The 20,219-nt window shown below is 40.9% G+C and overlaps 1 protein-coding gene and 1 pseudogene across 6 annotated transcripts in view; both read left to right on the top strand.

Annotated features, from left to right (window-relative positions):
* USP8 (ubiquitin specific peptidase 8) overlaps positions 1-20,219 on the top strand; it is a 77,955-nt gene that overhangs the window by 33,528 nt on the left and 24,208 nt on the right. For all 6 annotated transcript variants that reach the window (XM_033190132.1, XM_033190130.1, XM_033190131.1 and 3 more), the window contains 4 exons: positions 2,481-2,643; positions 5,965-6,007; positions 8,704-8,848; positions 15,282-15,444. In XM_033190132.1, the coding sequence (XP_033046023.1) occupies positions 8,733-8,848; positions 15,282-15,444 (279 nt within the window). In that variant the 5' untranslated portion in view covers positions 2,481-2,643; positions 5,965-6,007; positions 8,704-8,732. The remainder of the gene's footprint in view (positions 1-2,480; positions 2,644-5,964; positions 6,008-8,703; positions 8,849-15,281; positions 15,445-20,219) is intronic.
* LOC117069559 lies at positions 8,874-11,262 on the top strand (annotated as a pseudogene).

Here is a 20,219-nt window from a genome sequence, read left to right as displayed (position 1 = left end):
TGAGAGGTGGAGGTTGCAGTGAGCCGAGATCACGCCACTGCACTCAAGCCAGGGTGACAGTGTGAAACTGTCTCAAAAAAAAAAAAAAAAAAAAAAATTAACTGCTTAATGGCTGGACATGGTGGCTCACACCTGTAATCCCAGCACTTTGGAAGGCCAAAGAGGGTGAATCACCTTAGGCCAGAAGTTCAAGACCAGCTTGGTCAACATGGTGAGACCCCTTTTCTACTAAAAATGCAAAAATTAGCTGGGCACAGTGGCATGCGCCTGTAATCCCAGCTACTCAGGAGGCTGAGGCAGGAGAATTGCTTGAGCCCAGAAGGTGGAGGTTGCAGTGAGCTGAGATCATGCCTTTGCACTCCAGCCTGGGCGACAGAGCAAGACTCCATCAAAAAAAAAAAAAGGAAATTAACTGCTCAAATATTTAGAGGAGAAGCCCTGTTTTCCTAATATTTCTTTGACTTGAGGAATAACACAGCTTTGTGTGACATGCTAATTTCTTCTACAAGAGCTAAAGATGTAATTCTTGTTCAGTGCATGAATGATCTTATTGATAGATGGCACATTTTTGGTCACTATTAACATGATGTTGAAAATGTGTGGTACCAAATAATTTTGAGTTCAGAAGTCATTTTTAAAGTAAACTTAAAATTTTAAATATGTGAAGCTGGCACAATTCCTTGAATAGTCACCTTTTCTGTATAGTTTTTTCTGTTTATTTAGAAATTTTTCATTTTGGAGTATTCACTCAAAAGAGCATATAAGTCTGGGTATGGTGGCTCACACCTGTAATCCCAGCACTTTGGGAGGCCGAGGCAGGTGGATCACAAGACATCAGGAGTTCGAGATCAGCCTGGCCAACATAGTGAAACCCTGTCTCTACTAAAAATACAAAAATTAGGTGGGTGTGGTGGCACACACCAGTAGTCCCAGCTACTTGGGAGGTTGAGACAGGAGAATCGCTTGAACCCAGGAGGCAGAGGTTGCAGTGAGCCGAGATCACGCGACTGTACGCCAGCCTGGGTGACAGAGTGAGACTTTGTCTCAAAAAAGAAAAAAAAAAAACAAAAAACAGCCAGCCACAGTGGCTCACACCTGTAATCCCAGCACTTTGGGCGGCCGAGGCAGGTGAGTCACCTGAGGTTAGGAGTTTGAGACAAGCCTGGCCACATGATGAAACCCTGTCTCTACTAAAAATACAAAAATTAGCCAGGCATGGTGGTGTGTGCCTGTAGTCCCAGCTACTCAGGAGTCTGAGTCAGGAGAATTACTTGAACCTGGGAGATGGAGGTTGCAGTGAACTGAGATTGCACCAGTGCACTCCAGCCTAGGTGACAGAGTGAGACTCTGTCTCAAAAAAAAGAAAGAAAAGAAAAAAAGAGCATATAAAATGTAAATATACAGTGAAGAATAATAAAATGGAAACTATTGATTCATCTTTTACTAATTATTGACCCTAGTCAATTATTTATTTATTTTTTTCCTTTATATCTGTTCTATCTTCTCTCTCTCTGTCTTTAAATTTGAAGCTCACAGGCATTGCTGAGCATTGATAATTAGGGCAAACAAGATTGCAGGTCTATGGTAACATACAGTCTGTCCTGGCAATAATAGCAAGCATTGCCATTCATTCATTTATTTATTTATTTAGAGATGGAATCTCACTCTGTTACCCAGGCTGGAGTGCAGTCACATGATCTTGGCTCACTGCATCCTCTGCCTTCCCAGTTAAAGTGATTCTCCTGCCTCAGCCTCCCAAGTAGCTGGGATTACAGATATGCGCCACCACGCCTGACTAATTTTGTATTTTTAGTAGAGATGGAGTTTCACCATGTTGGTCAGGCTGGTCTCGAACTCCTGACCTCACGTGATCCACCTGCCTTGGCCTCCCAAAGTCCTGGGATTGCAGATGTGAGCCACCGCACCCAGCCACCTATAATTTAGTAGGGAATAGTTCTAAATTCCTTGGATATCTGCTAACTGTAGTTCAGATAGCTGTTTAACTGCCAACAAGTTGGAAATTTCAGTGAAGTCATCCTTTAAAAAAACATAACTTGGGACTTTGGTAATACTTTCCACTGCTTTTTGAATGCTCCTTTTTACATTTTTATCCTAAATTATAAAGTAAGTGTGATATTTGGGCTGTTTCTTTTGCAGAAAGAATTAGGACTTTTTCTTTGAAAAGCAAATTGCAGCAGATTTGAATCAATATAAAAGGTTGAAATTAGTAGGAGAGAAAGAGCAAAAAGCACTAAATAACTTCAATTTGAGAACATACAGTTTCTTTTTAAGAGTTCTGGGCAATTTGAAGTAAATCCACAGATGACCTCAGGCGGTAGATGTGTGAATTGTGGTGGAGGGAGAAAGCATGTAGCCATGAAATAACTCAAGGCGGGATACTAATTTTACAGAACTGAAACTCCTTTAATTTCCACAATTAACACCAATAAAAGACAATCTTGACTTATTTTTTCAACTAGATATGAAGAAGCCGAAGTCCGGAAAAAACTTGAGGAAAAGGACAGGCAGGAGGAAGCACAGCGGCTGCAACAGAAAAGGCAGGAAACAGGAAGAGAGGATGGCGGCACGTTGGCTAAAGGTTCTTTGGAGACTGTATTGGATTCCAAAGACAAAACCCAAAAGGTATTTCAAATTTAATGTGTGAGTTAAAAGACCATTTCTGCTTGTCAGATGATTTGCTTAAAAAGAGTTGAGATACCACTATAAAGTTCTTTTAGGCAACAAGGATAAAATTTAATGTTTTAATTAGAAATTTATTTAAGGCTGGGCATGGTGGCTCACGCCTGCAATCCCAGCACTTTGGGAGGCCGAGGTGAGCAGATCACCCGAGGCCAGGAGCTCGAAACCAGCCTGGCGAATGTAGTGAAACTCCATCTCTGCTAAAAATACAAAAGTTAGCTGGATGTGGTGGTGCACGCCTGTAGTCCCAGTACTAGAGAGGCTGAGGTGGGAGAATCGCTTGAACCCGGGAGGCAAAGGCTGCAGTGAGCCGAGATCGTACCTTTGCACTCCAGCCTGGGCAACAGAGCAACTCTGTCTTGAAAAAAAGAAAATAATTTGAATTAAATATTCTAGCCTCAGTTGACTTCAGATTTTTCTATGAATTTCTATAGCAATATTTTCTGTGCATTAATTCATTTTAATTCTAATAAACTTAATTAGAGCAATAGAAAGATCATTTGAGCTGAGCTGTGATTTATTATATCTGCATCTGGTCCTATGTCAAAACTTTTTTAACCACTCTGGGACTGTTTTCTTGTTTCCCAAATTATAGTATTGAAATAGACGATTTTTAAGTTTCTTCTTTCTAATCATGTAATTTACATTAAAAGATTTAGTATACTACTTTGGTACCAAGGCTTTTATCTGTTTCTGAGGTCTCATTCTTTTCATTCTTTTTCCTTTGCTTTCTCCTCTTTTTTCTCCCCTAGTGTTCCCCTTTCTCTCTCTCTTTTTTTTTTTTTTTTTTTTTTTGAGACAGTCTCATTCTTGTCGCACAGGCTGGAGTGCAATGGCGTGATCTTGGCTCACTGCAACCTCCACCTCCTGGGTTCAAGCGATTCTCCTGCCTCAGCTTCCCAAGTAGCTAGGATTACACCTGCCACCACACTCAGCTAATTTTTGTATTTTTAGTAGAGACGGTGTTTCACCATGTTGGCCCGGCTGGTCTCCAACTTCTGACCTCCAGTGATCTGCCCGCCTCAGCCTCCCAAAGTGCTGGGATTACAGACCTGAGCCATTGCGCCTGACTCTTTTTTTTTTTTGAGACAGAGTTTCACTCTGTTGCCCAGGCTGGAGTGTAGTGGTGGGATCTCAGCTTGCTGCAACCTCTGCTTGCTGGGTTCAACTAAGTCTCCTAGGCCTCAGCCTCCTCAGTAGCTGGGATTACAGGCACCCACCACTACCCCCAGCTAATTTTCATATTTTTAGTAGAGATGGGGTTTCACCATGTTGGCCAGGCTGTTCTTGAACTTCTGACCTTAAGCGGTCTGCCCACCTTGGCCTCCCAAAGTGCTAAGATTACAGAAGTGAGCCACCGCGCCTGGCTTCTCTCCCATTTTTTCGCATCTGTTTAGTGACTACTTGTGGTCTTTTCAGCTACATTATCTCTTTGCCAAAAGCCATCAGTGACTTAGTCTGTAGCTACCAGCTATCACTGTACCTCCCTTCCTTTACCTCCTTGGAAACTATCCTTCCTAAAATATAAGTTGAAATCCATGGGAAAATTTCTGCTTTGATTTTTTTTCTTAGGCGTTTTGTAGCTTTTAGTTGTCATTCCATGTGGGTCATCATCCCGTTCATTAAAAAGTCGTTGTTGCCTGGGTGTGGTGGCTCACACCTGTAATCCCAGCACTTTGGGAGGCCAACGTGGGTGGGTCATTTGAGTCCAGGAATTTGAGACCAGCCTGGGCAACATGGAAAAACCCCATCTCTACAAACTTTTTTTTTTTTTTTTTGAGATGGAGTCTCGCTCTGTCGCCCAAACTGGAGTGCAGTGGCCGGATCTCAGCTCACTGCAAGCTCCACCTTTCGGGTTCACGCCATTCTCCTGCCTCAGCCTCCTGAGTAGCTGGGACTACAGGCGCCCGCCACCTCGCCTGGCTAGTTTTTTTGTATTTTTTAGTAGAGACGGGGTTTCACTGGGTTAGCCAGGATGGTCTCGATCTCCTGACCTTACAAACTTTTTTTTTTAGAAATGGAGTTTCACTCTTGTTGCCCAGGCTGGAGTGCAGTGGTACAATCTCAGCTCACTGCAACCTCCACCTCCCGGGTTCAAGCGATTCTCCTCCCTCAGCCTTCCAAGTAACTGGAATTATAGGCATGCACCACCATGCCCGGCTAATTTTATATTTTTAGTAGAGACGAGGTTTCTCCATGTTGGTCAGGCTGGTCTTGAACTCCCAGCCTCAGGTGACCCGCCCACCTTGGCCTCCCAAAGTGTTGGGATTACAGGGGTGAGCCACCACACCTGGCCTCTACAAACATTTTTTTTTTTAAATTAGCCAGTTGTGGTAGTGCACCCCTGTAGGCCCAGCTACTCAGGAGGCTGAGGTGGGAGGATCACTTGAACCCAGGAGGTCCAGGCTGCAGTGATCATGCATCTGCACTCCAGCTTGAGCATTCGAGTGAGACCCTATCTCAAAAAAAAAGGTCTAAGTGGGTCCTTTGTTTCCCCATCTGTAAAATGAGTTAGTACCTTACAGGATTATCCCATGTTGTCTTGGTTAAAAAATGTAAACTACATAGGCCGGGCACGGTGGCTCACGCCTATAATCCCAGCACTTTGGGAGGCTGAGGCAGGCGGATCACAAGGTTAAGAGATCAAGACCATCCTGCCAACATGGCAAAACCCCATCTCTACTGAAAATACAAAAATTAGCTGGGCGTATAGCACGCGCCTGTAGTCCCAGCTACTTGGGAGGCTGAGGCAGGAAAATTGCTTGAATCCAGGAGGCGGAGGTTTCAATGAGCCAAGATCGTGGCATTGCAATCCAGCCTGGCAACAGAGCGAGAGACTCCATCTCAAAAAAAAAGTAAACTACATAAGCAATACTTTGTATTAGTTCATTTTGCTTTAATTATGTGGTGGAGGACACTGAATTGGATAGCCAGAATTTTTGTTTAATTGTAAGAAGTACTTTCTAATCAAATTAAATATTAAATTTCTGTAGCAGTTTGTGCTGTTAAATTGCATTTGGTCTTTAATTGAAGTAAATTTTGAGGAGAAGTTCTATGATTCTGAAAGGTTGCTAGTTATTTTAGTTGTCTACTGTCAAAGAAATCTTTTATTATCATTATTATTCTTCCGCATTTTTATAAAAAGCCAGTACTCTGCACACTTCATTTCTTAGAGTTTACGTTTAAGTGAAGTAAATGAAGTATTAAAGTTGAATTTTTTGTGTCTATGAAAGTTGAAACTTTTTTTTTTCCCCTATGCAATAGAGCAATGGTGGAAAGAATGAAAAATGTGAGACCAAAGAGAAAGGTAAGTGTGTACAGAAAGAGGAAGTTGTTTTAGGTTCTGACTGAGATCTTTTAATCAGAATAAGCATCAGGTTTTATACAATGAGATTGCCAGCATTGTTGTCTAATCTCTGTGTAAGCTTCATCATTTTTCCTAGTCTGTACGATTATACTGAAAATGTCTGAGGCTATTTTTATGTATTTATGGGGGATATTTTATGAATAATTTTAACCTTACATGTTAAACTGGTAATACGCAGTTGAAAAATGTCAAAACCAAAGCTTGTACTTGTTTTCTTTTCAAGACGCAGTTTAGCAATAATGGCTAAGAGCATGGACTCTCAGAAATCAAACTAAGTTTGAATACTGGTTCCTCCTCTCCCTTTCTGTGTAGTTTTCAGCATGTTACTTAAACATTCTACCTTTGTTTCCCTGTCTGTAAAGTGGAGATTATTATTTCATAGGGTTGTTGTGAGAGTTGAATGAACTAATATATGTAAATTCTTAGAATACATGGTAAACTTTAAGTAGGACTTATTATCATTTATGACTAGGTTGTAGATTTAATTTTTTCTCCCCACATCCATCCTGTGGTCAAAGACTAAATTATTTAAGAGTCATTTACATCCCCCTTAAAAAAAAATCCAGGCCAGGTGCAGTGGCTCATGCCTGTAATCCCAGCACTTTGGGAGACTCAGGCAGGAGGATTGCTTGAGCCCGGGAGTTCAAAACCAGCCTAGGTAACATGGTGAAATCCCTGTCTCTACAAAAAATACAAAAATTAGCTGAGTGTGGTGGTGCACACCTGTAGTCCCATCTACTTAGGAGGTTGAGGTGGGAGAACTACTTGAGCCCAGGAGGTTGAGGCCTCAGTGAGCCGTGATCACACCACTGTACTCCAGCCTATGACAGTGAGACCCTGTCTCAAATCCAAACCAGTAATATGGAAGTTATCCATAGGTGGTGTTGACATTCTAGTGACAAATATGTGACCTAAACAAGACAGCAAATTCTCTTCATCTACTAGAGACATTTTCCTCTCAGAAAAGGTTTACCTTTTCTGCAGCCATACCACCTAATGCTCCTGATCTCAGAAGCTAAGTGGGATCGGGCCTGGTTAGTACTTGGATCAGAGAAAAGGTTGAATTTAAACATAATTATAGGTAATAGTAAAATAAATTCTGTACTTAAAATATTGCCATACAACAATTATAAAAATAAACTGAGTGTGCTATAAGGTACTTCCCTAAAAGTTATTGCTGATTCATTCCAAGATTAGTTTTTATGCATTCGTTCCTTTGTATGTCATCCTGCTTAAATGTCCTTCTCAGTGGTTTGTTATCAGCTTTTTTGGTCTGTTTTGTTAGCTTAACACTTGATGGCTAGATATGGAAGGAGGATGATTATTAGCAGCTATAGGTCTTTTAGCATAGGAGCTACTAAGACTACTTTTCTTCTCACAGCTTACTGCTGAAACAGCTTTTTATATAATCTCAACTCTTGTAGTGCCTTTTAATCTTTCACTTCAGTAGGGCTAAGGAAAAATAGTAACATAGGGAATATTTATTTTGACAGATTGCCGCCCTCCCCCAAAAGTAAATAAATTAAATATTGCGTTAGCTTTACTTAGTTTCGTTTTTGTTAGCCTTCTTAGAAGGTAAAATAATATTTTTTCCTTCTGGCTGGGAGCTAACAAATGAACATCAAGTAGAATGAGAATTGGCAAATTTTTCTTAAAGGGATAGATAGTAAACATTTTAGGCTTGGGGAACCTTATGGGGTTGGAGATTCCTGTGGTCTCTGGCACAACTATTGATCTCTGCTGTTGCCGTATGAAAAAATGTGTAAACAAACTAGTGTGGCAGTGATCCTGTAAAAACAGATGGCCATGGTTTTTCAACCTCTGATGCAGAATAGCAAGCTTTTGACTTGTTATTCTAAGAATACTTGGATATCTAAGTTTTTCGAATAGCTACCATAAGACTGCCATCATAGACTTTTTGAATTTACAACCTTTCCAGAATTTTAGAACCATAGATGTTTCTTTCTTCTAGTTAGCATTTTTCTAATGTCTTAATTTTTGAAAACATATTATTTTCCTAAGACACATATATTAATGTCCTTTATTTTATATTGGTAACAGAGTCAATACCAGATGTAGCTGTAAACTCAACAAAGTTTTGATTTTTAAGTCTTTATAAACAGAGCACTGAACTGGTTTCTTGATAAATGTTAAAAACACAAGGCTGGGTGTGTGGTGGCTCACGCCTATAATCCCAGCACTTTGGGAGGCTGAGGTGGGCGGATCACTTGAGGTCAGGAGTTCCAGACCAGCCTAGTCAACATGGTGAAACCCCATATCTACTAAAAATACAAAAATTAGCCAGGCGTGGTAACAGCCTATGTTCCTAGCTACTCAGGAGGCTGAGGCAGGAGAATCACTTGAACCTGGGAGGTGGAGGTTGCATTGAGCCAAGATCATGCCACTGCTCTCCAGCCTGGGTTACAAAATGAGACCCTGTCTCAGGAAAAAAAACAAGTTATATTTAACGTTAGTTTACAAGATAATAAATGGTATGATTGGGTAGTAAATATATGGCATCCATATATATTCAGTATAATTTGCTCTTCTAGAAAAAGCTGTTTGTCCTATGTTTTGTGATGTCAGCACATCTTATGCTGTTTCTTGTCACTTATACTGTCTCTCTCAATTCCAAGGAGCAATCACAGCAAAGGAACTATACACAATGATGACGGATAAAAACATCAGCTTGATTATAATGGATGCTCGAAGAATGCAGGATTATCAGGATTCCTGTATTTTACATTCTCTCAGTGTTCCTGAAGAAGCCATCAGTCCAGGGTGGGTTACTGTGTAGTAAAGTAGTATGTTGCGTAGTAAGTAGTAAACTGTGGACCTTAGTAAATGTTACTACTTAGTATCCAAGCTAAATGTGATAGTCTTTTCCTGGTAACCTTTTAAATCTTTGCCTCTTTTTGTGTGTGGGGGTGGGGAGGGGGAGGTGCGTTTTAGGAGCAGAGGTTTAATAGGCAAAAGAAAGAGAAAGGAGAACAACTCTCTCACTTTGGAGAGTGAGGGGTGCCCAAATGGGACTTCCCTAAATCTTGGCTTTTTAAAGACACACTTGACCCTTTTTGAAGGTTGAAGTTACGGATTTGCTAACTTTTTATTTGGCTATTTTCTCCTATTTGTGATATTTAGAATCTTACCAAAAGACAAATGAAGTTCCCTTTTCCCTCTCTCCCCAAGTGTTTAACTGATTTTTCCTATTATTTTCTGTTTATAAGCATGTGAATCATATGTACCAAATTGATTAAAATTGTGAACTAATTGAATTGTTTTACATATTGAAATTCCCTATATTATCTGTGATAGAAGCTATACAAATACTTTGTGTGTGTGTGTGTGCTTAAAAGAGTATAGTCTCTAATGCCAGACTCTATTCAAATAACTATCACTTACTAATTGCATTATTACTAGCTAGTGACCTAACATTTCTAAGCTCATGTTTCCATCTGTAAAATGGGGACAATAGTAGAACCTATCTTACAGAGGTTTCAGGAGATTTAAATGAGAAACATTATATACACACACACACAGACTTTAGCACAGGTCCTGGCATGAGTAAGGACTTAATTTAAAATTTTTTCTTTCTTTTTTGGTAAGAAGGCCTTTAATCTATAAAATAATTTAAAGTGACTTGCATGAGTATATTGTATATTGGAAATCATGGCATAGTGGCAGAGCTAAACCTCCAGATACAGGGCTATTTTCACTATTTCTAGCATTCTTATATAGATCCTGTTACCTCTCTTCGTCTTGGTTTAAAATTATATATTTTTAAAGTTAGATAATAAAATCTGTATAGTTCCTGGCATATTGTAGATGCTTGATAAATGTTGGGCCTGAAGCATAGAGTGCTTTGTAAATAAGCTATTTAAAAATTAGAGCTCTTAGGCCAGGCGCAGTGGCTCACACCTGTAATTCCGGCACTTTGGGAGGCCGAGGCACCTGGATCACTTGAGGTCAGGAGTTCCAGACCAGCCTGGCCAACATGGTGAAACCCCATCTCTATTAAAAATACTTTAGCCAGGAGTGGTGGCGGGCACCTATAATCCCAGCTACTTGGGAGGCTGAGGCAGGAGAATAGCATGAACTCGGGAGGTGGAGGTTGCAGTGAGCCGAGATCACGCCACTGCACTCCAACCTAGGCTACAGAGGGAGACTCTGTCTCATTTAAAAAAAAAAAAAAAGAGCTCTTTGAGAAAGACGCTGTCAAAGGTGGTGCTGAGCTGTGGTCAGCCCGCTCCTGCTCCTGCTCCTGCTGCACTGCTGTTGCTCTCGCTGAGGAACCAGTTGATCAGGAAGCCACGCAGCACCTGTGGCTTTTAAAGATACTGGAAAAACACCCGGGGAGCTGGAGGTGGCAGTTCACTGATTTAGAATCACTCTTTATGAGCCACAGCATAAAATCCCTGGAGAAGGTGTGTGTTGACTTGATCAGAGGAGCAAAGAACAAGAATCTCGAAGTGAAAGAACCAGTTCAAATGCCTGCTAAGACATTGAGAATCGCTACAAGAAAAACTCCTTTTGGTGACTGTTCTAAGACATGGAATCATTTCCAGATGAGAATCCACAAACAACTCATTAACTTGCACATCCCTTCTGAGATTGTTAAGCAGATTACTTCCTTCAGTCTGAGTCAAGAGTTGAGGTGGAAGTCACTATTGGAGATGCTTAAGTCAACTATTTTAATAAATTGATTACCAGTTGTTAAGAAAAATTAGAGTGCTCAGTCTAATTAAACATGTGAATATATTCCCAGGATTTGAATAGACAAAATTATAATTAGTCTTTGGGTAGTCTAATCTGTATTAAGAGAGAGCTGGTGGTCTTTATTATTGAGTTTACATGGAAGTTTCCCAAAATGTGAGATTTGGACTACTATGAAACTCAAGATTATTTTAGGTTGAAGATTAAAGAACAATGAAATGCACACTGAGAAAATTATTTCCTTTTAATTTATGTTATAGTCCTTTTGAGTCAGTTTAAAGGAGTTTCAGTTTGGTGCTAGTACATCTTTTAAATACTTGCTTATCTCTTTAACTGAAGGGAACAGGTCTCAGAGCTTTCTGTAGGTAACAGTACCTACAACTAGCCGATAGTGATTACTGTATTTTTTCATTATCTATTTTTATTTATTTATTTTTGAGACAGGGTCTCACTCTGCCTGGGCTGGAGTGCAGTGGCATGATTATGGCTTACTGCAGCCTTGACCTCCTGGGTTCAGGTGATCCTCTCACTTCAGCTTCCTGGGTAGCTGGAACTGCAGGCACACGCCACCATGCCCAGCTAATTTTTGTATTTTTTGTGTAGAGACGGGGTTTTGCCACATTGCCCAGACAGGTCTCAAACTCCTGGGCTCAAACGATCCTCCCACCATAGCCTCCCAGAGTGCTGGGATTATAGATGTGAGCCATTGCATGCGGCCTATCTCTTCTTAAAATTTTAAGCTTTTTATTTTATTGTATTTATTTTAAATTTTTTAATTTTTATTTTATTTATTTATCTATTTATTTATTTACTTATTTACTTATTTATTTTTGAGATGGAGTCTTGCCCTGTCGCCCAGGCTGGAGTGCAATGGTGCGATCTCAGCCAACTGCAACCTCCGCCTCCCGGGTTCAAGAGATTCTTCTGCCTCAGCCCCGAGTAACTGGGATTACAGGCATGCACCACCTTGCCCAGCTAATTTTTTAATTTTTTGTAGACACTGGGTTTCACCATGTTGGCCAGGCTGTTCTTGAGCTCCTGACCTCAAATGATCCACCTGCCTTGGCCTCCCAAAGTGCTGGGATTACAGGTGTGAGCCAGCCACTGTGCCTGGCGCGCCCTCCCCCCCCCGCCTTTTTTGAGACAGGGTCTCGCTGTGTTGCTCAGGCTGGAGTGCAGTTGTACAATCTTGGCTCCGTGCAACCTCTGCCTCCCGGGTTCAATTGATCCTCATGTCTCATATCTCCTCTCAAGTGACTGGGATTACAGGTGTACGCCACCACACCGGCTAATTTTTGTGTTTTCAGTAGAGACAGGGTTTCACTATGTTGGCCAGGCTGGTCTTGAACTCCTGGCCTCAAGTGATCCACCTGCATCGTCTTCCCAAAGTGCTAAGATTACAGGTGTGAGCCACGGTGCCCAGCCTGTTTCTTTTTTAAACTTTTCTTTTAGGTTTGGTGGTACATGTGAAGGTTTGTTACATAGGTAAACATGTCACAGGGGTTTGTTGTACATACATATTTTATCACTGAGGTATAAGCTTGGTACCCAATAGTTAAATCTTTTTTGCTCCTCTCCCTCCTCTTACACTCCCCCCTCAAGTAGACCCCAGTGTCTGTTGTTTCCTTCTTTGTGTTCATAAGTTCTTACCATTTAGCTCCCATATTCTTAACTTTTAATACATTATAGTATATATACCGAAGTACTCCTGTCCTAAGCATCTAACCCAATGAATTTTCATTAACTGAATACACCCACTTAATTAGCATCAAGACCAAGAAACATAACATTATCATCCCTCCTGAACCCAGTACACCTCCTGTAAGTTACTACCCGTATCCCACTGCCCAAGGAAACCACGAACTTCTAATGGAATATATTCTTTTTGTCTGCTTTTGTACTTTATATAAATGGAATTTACAATATGTAGTCTTTTATATCTGTCTTCTATACTCAACCTATGTTCGTGACAGTCATTTCTGTTATTGTGTGTAGTTGTAGTTTGTTCATTCTCATTGCCATATGGTGTTCTGTTGTATGACTATAGCACAGTTTACTTAAATGTTTTATTTATCTTCAGATGTACCTTTTACTTATTGGATATGATGCTGTTTTTTCATGTATTTAGGGCCATACAATTTCCTATTAAATTTATTTAAGTAAAAAAGTATTTTTTATTAAATTAATTAAATTTAATAAAGGACAAGTAGAGCAGAGTTAAAGCAAATTGTGAAGGTGGTACATAAAAGACAGAAGTTTGAGAAATGTTGGCGGATACTGTCGTTTCCAAAAGTGTTTTCTGTAGAATACTAATCCTGAAAACAGTATTTAGGTAAATATACCCCAGGGTTGGAAATAGTCTTTAAGAATATCACATTTTATTTTTTTTCCTTCTTTGTTGACCAAGCATCCTTCTGATCTGTGTGTATCAGGAGAGGATATTATTAGACAATATTTTATGTTTATTCTACTTCTTTACTTCCTAGAAGATACAGTAACAATATTATATAGGAACTGGATTTTAAAATTAAAATGATCTTAATTATTTGGTTTTACTTTTGGATAAAAGTTGTACCAGTCCTGCCCAGCTTGCCAGTATCATCAGTTAAATATTGAAATGCCACTATATACTAAGTGCTTTGCTAAGAATAATATGGAGCTCCTTACCCAGAGGCGTGAATCTGTATTATTCACTCATTCAAGTATTAAACCAATTTTTTTGAGACGGAGATCTTACTCTGTCGCCCAGGCTGGAGTGCAGCGGCGTGATCTTGGCTCACTGCAACCTCTACCTCCCAGGTTCAAGCTATTCTCCTGCCTCAGCCTCCCGAGTAGCTGGGACTCCCATCATGCACCACCACTTCTAGCTAATTTTTGTATTTTTAATTAGAGACAGGGTTTCGCCATGTTGGCCAGGCTGGTCTCGAACTCCTGACCTCAGGTGATCCGCCTGCGTTGGCCTCCCAAAGGGCTGGGATTACAGGTGTGAGCCACCACGTCCAGCTGAAAAAAACAGTATTCACTGAACACTTTCTATGGGCTGGGTTACTATGTTCTAAGTGCTGGGCTAAGCCATTGAACAGACAAAAAATTGTCTTTGGAGCTTTTAACAGAGAGGTGAGATAGGTAAGACACACAATAAAAGCTTGCAGTGTTTAGCTTTTCTTATGTGGAATGCCATGGAAATGGGAATGTTGTGTGTGCGTATGTTTTTGTGTGTGTGTTTAGAAAGGCCTCACAGAGAAGTTATTAGCAAATCTTGAAGAAATAAGGGAAATGAATAACGCAGCTATCTGGGGGAAGAGGATTCCAGACAGAAAAAGCAAGAGCAGAGGCCCGTAGGGAAGAGCATGCCTGGATGAACCAGGAATAACAAGGAAGCTAGTAGCTGGAGCGAGTAAAGGGGGCCAGTAGGTAGAGATGACGACATTAAGGCTTGGGGGTGTATGTCTGTGGCAGGCCATTGTAAGGACTTTAGCTTTTTTTTTTTTTTTTTTTTTTTTTTGATACGGAGTCTCCCTCTGTCGCCCAGGCTAAAGTGCAGTGGCACAATCTTGGCTCACTGCAACCTCCACCTCCTGGGTTCAAGCAATTCTCCTGCTTCAGTCTCCTCAGTAGCTGGGATTACAGGTGCCTGCCACCACGCCCGGATAATTTTTGTATTTAGTAGAGATGGGGTTTTACCATGTTGGCCAGACTGGTCTTGAATTCCTGACCTCAGATAATCCACGCACCTCGGCCTCCCGAAGTGCTGGGGATTACAGGTGTGAGCCACCACGCCCAGCCGGACTTCAGCTTTTATGTGAGCAAACGATGATGTGAACATTGTGCTTTAAGGTAGAGTTGGTGTTATTCACAGTTGACGTTTTTAAGAGGCAGCATAGCAGAGCACATGTACATGAGCCAGATTGCCTGAATTTTAATTCTGGCTCCACTTATCTTGAGCGAGTCACTTAACCTGTTTGTGCCTCACTTTCCCCAAAATAGCAATACTAATGTTTGTCTTACAGGATTGTTGTGAAGACTTAATGAGTTCAATGAGAATAAAGCATTTAGAACAGTATCTGGCACATGGTAAATGCTATATATGTTTGTTGAATGAACATCCTGGTATATGGTGGATTATTATATAGGTATAAGAGAACTGAAATATGAATAATATTACCCAGTTTATATTTGGCTGAAAGAGGAGCTCAGATAATTTTCTCTGTTTTCAGTTTTGCTCCCCCCACTTTTTTTTAAAGGGTCAGAATGAAAAGAATTCAGTCTTCTTTTAGTCTCTAATAACTACTAAAACTATGTTCCAATATTATACAGTAGTAAAGGGGTTAAACATTTTAGGCTGTTTAATATCTTAATATATAATCTCACCTTAGAAAGGAATCTACTTAAAATTTCCTGTGGTGTGGTCAAGACTGTAGAACAAAACTGAGTGTCTTCTGTTAGTATATTAGGACCTCTTGTTGACTTTTGCCCCAATTTCAATGTTAATACATTTCAGAGTCACTGCTAGTTGGATTGAAGCACACCTCCCAGATGATTCTAAAGACACGTGGAAGAAGAGGGGGAATGTGGAGTATGTGGTACTTCTTGACTGGTTTAGTTCTGCCAAAGATTTACAGATTGGAACAATTCTCCGGAGTCTGAAAGATGCACTTTTCAAGGTTTGCAAGTTTCATTGTTAGTTTATTGTAATTGCAGGGCACCTCTGGTTGTTAGAAAGGCATATTAACTAGTTGTTTATCTTAAATACTGAAAGATTGATCATGCTTTTTTTTTTTTTGGACACCGAGTCTCACTTTGTTGCCCAAGTGGTAGTACAGTGATGTGATCTCAGCTCACTGCAACCTCTGCCTCCCAGGTTCAGGTGATTCTCATGCCTCAGCCTCCTGAGTAGCTGGGACTACAGGTGTGAGCCACCACACCCGGCTAATTTTTTATTTTTAGAGAGGGGGTTTCACCATGTTGGCCAGGCTGGTCTCAAACTCCTGACCTCAGGTGATCCACCTGCCTTGGCCTCCCAGAGTGCTGGGATTACAGGCTTGAGCAGCCGCTTTGATTGTAGAATTTTTTATAAATTCAGGTTTAAAAGATTTGTTTTGGCTGGGCGTGGTAAAATTAAAACTTAGGTGGGAAAAGATCTTATAAGGTAACAAGACAGGGCCAGGCGTGGTGGCACTTTGGGATCCCAGCACTTGGGGAACCTGAGTTGAGCAGATCACCTGAGGTCAGGAGTTCAAGACCAGCTTGACCAACATAGAGAAACCTCATCTCTACTAAAAAAATTAGTCGGGCATGGTGGTGTGCGCCTGTAATCCCAGCTACTCAGGAGGCTGAGGTAGGAGAATCGCTTGAACCAGGGAGGTGGAGGTTGTGGTGAGCCAAGATCACACCATTGCACTCCAGCCTGGGCAACAAGAGCAAAACTCTGTCTCACACACACACACAAAAAAAGATTACAAGGCAGAAGACAGGCAGAAATATTTACAACACACATGGCAGTGGTTTAAAATACCTAAAATCCAAAGAGCTTTTACAAGTAAGAAAAATACTTAAGATAAAATAGTAAAATAAGTTGTGCACACAGATAGCCATGAACAGAAAGTGAAATGCAAGTGGACTTAACCATAAAAATGAGCAACTTTACTAGTATCAGATAAATGCATATTAAAACGAGTGCCATTTTCATGGATCAAGTTAACAAAGGTTTAAAAAATAATACGGTTGTCCCTCAGTATCTGTGGGGGATTGGCGCTAGGACCCCCCACAAATACCAAAATCCATGAATATTCAAGTTTCTTACATAAAATGGTATAGTATTTGCATATAAACTACACATATTCTCTCATATACTTTAAATCCTCTGTAGATTCCTTATAATAACTAATAAAAAGTGCTCTGTAAATAGTTGTTACACCGTATTTTTTGGCGAATAGTGACAAGAAAAAAGTCTGTATATGCTCAGTACAGACATACCTATCATAGGCATAACTATATATTTTGAAAATTTATTTGTTTTAATTTTAATTTTAATTTTTAGAGACAAAGTTTTTCTCAGTCACCTAGACTCGAGTGCCATGGCACAATCATAGCTCACTGCAGACTTGAACTCCTGGCTCAAGTGATCCCACTGCCTCAGCCTCCTGAGTAGCTGGGACTACAGGTGCGCACCATGCCTGGATAATTTTTTTAAAATTTCTAGTAGGGACAAGGTATTGCTATGTTGCCCAGGCTTGTCTCAAAGTCCTGGCTTCAAGCATTCCTCCCACCTTGACCACCCAAAGTGTTGGGATTACAGGCGTGCGCCACTGTGTTGGGCATCTAAGTATACTTTTTATTTTTTTTATTTTATTTATTTTATTTATTTATTTATTTATTTTTTGAGATGGTGTCTCACTCTGTCACCCAGGCTGGAGTGCAGTGGTGCAATCTTGGCTCACTACAACCTCCGCCTCCCAGGTTCAAGCAATTCTCCTGCCTCAGCCTTTCCAAATAGCTGGGATTACAGGTGCCCACCACCACACCTGGCTAATTTTTGTAATTTTAGTGGAGACAGGGTTTCACCCTGTTGGCGAGGCTGATCTCGAACTCCTTACCTCAAGTGATCTGCCCACATCGGCCTCCCAAAGTGCTGGGATTACAGGCGTGAGCCACCGTGCACGGCCCATCTAAGTATATTTTAAGTCTGGTTGGTTGAATCTTACGGATACAAGGGGACTCACTGTACTCAGTTCAACTTGTTAAACTTTTTTTTTCTGTAATTTTTATTTTTTGAATTATAAAATTTCTTTTTACCTATTGTTTTTTGAAGACATATCTTACTCTGTTGCCCAGGCCGAAGTGCAGTGGTGCCATCCCAGCTCACTGTAGCCTTGACATCCTGGGCTCAGGCAGTCCTCCCAGCTCAGCCTCCTGAGTAGCTGAGGTGTGCATCACCATCCTAGCTAATTTTATTTTATTTTATTTTTGTAGAGATGATATTTCACTATGTTGCCCAGGCTGGTCTTGAAACTCCTGTACTCAAACAATCTTCTTGCCTCAGCCTCCCAAAGTGCTGGTATTACAGGTGTGAGCCACCACACCCAGTTAATTTGTTAAATTATTAACAATGATAGCACTGAATGCTGGTGTGCATGTGGTGAGAAGAAAACTTGTTCTGCTGGTAGGAGGGTCAGTTGATTGCCCTTCAGAAAGGCAGTCTTAAAAGCCTTAGAACAATTCATGCTATGACATAGGGAACCCAGAAATATACCTAAGTATGGGACAATTATATGAAACTGCCGGTATTCAACTGGCATTGACCTACAAATGGCAGTTCGGCAATTTCATAAAGTTCAAACTAAGATATGTGAATGCTTAGTGTATGATAAAGGTGACATGAATCATTGAGGAAAAGATGGATTGAAATGAATGGTTTGGGGACAACTGCCTAGCCAGTAAATAAAAGAGAATGGATCCCTACCTTATTTCTTAGACCAAGCTACATCTCAAATGAATAAAAGATATAAATGTATAGATTGAAACAGCAAACTATTAGGAGAAAGCATTGGTATTTTTTATTACCTTGATATCAAACCAAGATGTCATAAAGGAAAATGAAGACTGTTTATGGCTGGTTGCAGTGGCTCACGCCTATAATCCCAGCACTTTGAGAGGCCGAGGCAGGTGGATCACTTGAGGTCAGGAGTTGGAGACCAGCCTGGCCAACATGACGAAACCCCATCTCTACTAAAAGTACAAAAATTTGCCTGGCATGGTGGTGGGCGCCTGTGATCCCAGCTACTGAGGAGGCTGAGGCAGGAGAATTGCTTGAACCCAGTGGGCAGAGGTTGCAATGAGCCAAGATCGCGCCACTTCACTCCAGCCTGGGCAAAAGAACGAAACTCCATCTCAGAAAGAAAAGACATTTAACTGTGTTTAAAAAACAAACAAACAAAAAACATAAATAAAGTAAAAATCAGGAAAAATGTTGGCAATATATATGACAAAGACCTATTTTCCCTAATATTCAGAGTACATTCACTGTTTACTAAAAAAATTGCAAATAACTATAGAAAAGGGGGCAAAGGATGCAATTATTAAATAATTAAGTCATAGAACAATATAAATGCATAGTAAATAAATGAAAAAATGTCCAACTTCACTAATAAAAAAATGCTCATTAAGGCTGGGCGTGGTGGCTCAAGCCTGTAATCAATCCCAGCACTTTGGGAGGCCGAGGCGGGCGGATCACAACGTCAGGAGATCGAGACCATCCTGGCTAACACGGTGAAACCCCGTCTCCACTAAAAAATACAAAAAAAACTAGCCGGGCGAGGTGGCGGGCGCCTGTAGTCCCAGCTACTCGGGAGGCTGAGGCAGGAGAACGGTGTGAACCCGGGAGGCGGAGCTTGCAGTGAGCCGAGATCCGGCCACTGCACTCCAGCCTGGGCGACAGAGCGAGACTCCGTCTCAAAAAAAAAAAAAAAGCTCGTTAAAACAAGATACCATTTTATGTTCGTCAGTTTTGTAAAAATTATAAAGATGTATAATGGGCATTCTCATATCCTGTTGGTTAAGTGTATAAATTGGTATAGCCTTTCTGAAGGGCAGCAGGGCATCATATTAAACCAGCAATTCTACTCCTAGGTAATTATCCTTAAGAAATTTATAAATATAAATATATATAATTTTTTTTTCCCCCTCAAGACGAAGTCTCACTCTTATCCCCTAGGCTGGAGTACAGTGGCGCGATCTCAGCTCACTGCAACCTCCACATCTTGGGTTCAAGCAATTCTCTTGCCTCAGCCTCCCAAGTAGCAGGGATTATAGGTGCCTGCCACCACACCCAGCTAATTTTTGTATTTTTAGTAGAGACGGGTTTTCACCATGTTGGTCAGGCTGGTCTCAAACTCCTGACCTCAGGTGATCCTCCCGCCTCGGCCTTCCAAAGTGCTGGGATTACAGGCGTGAGCCACCATGCCCAGCCAATGTATTTATATATATATATTTTAAGTGACCATTTCTAAGATTAGCAATCTGTTGAAAACCTTAAAATGTTCATGTACCTTAGCTTAAGCAACTCCCTTTCTGGGAATTTTCCTTAAGGAGGTGACTAGGTATGTGCATGTATCAGGATCTTTTGTGTTTATTTCAGCATGCTTATAATTAAATGGGGAAAAAAACCCAAATGATTGACTGAATTTTAAGGTGTGTGTGTAAAGTAGAATAGGCCATGCGCAGTGGCTCACACCTATAAATCCCAGGACTTTGGGAGGCTGAGCCAGGTTGATCACTTAAGCCCAGGAGTTTGAGACCAGCCTGGGCAATGTGGCAAAAGCCCAGCTCATGAAAAGTACAAAAATAAGCTGGGCGTGGTGGTGCATGCCTGTAGTCCCAGCTACTGGGAAGGCTGAGGTGGGAGGATCAATTGAGCCCAGGAGGTCAAGGCTGCAGTGAG

Source organism: Trachypithecus francoisi, unplaced genomic scaffold (genome assembly GCF_009764315.1).
Source record: "Trachypithecus francoisi isolate TF-2019V2 unplaced genomic scaffold, Tfra_2.0 Lachesis_group3, whole genome shotgun sequence".
Classification (NCBI taxonomy): domain Eukaryota; kingdom Metazoa; phylum Chordata; class Mammalia; order Primates; family Cercopithecidae; genus Trachypithecus; species Trachypithecus francoisi.
Note: the sequence above shows the minus strand (reverse complement) of the source record. Positions and strands in the feature narration are given on the sequence as shown.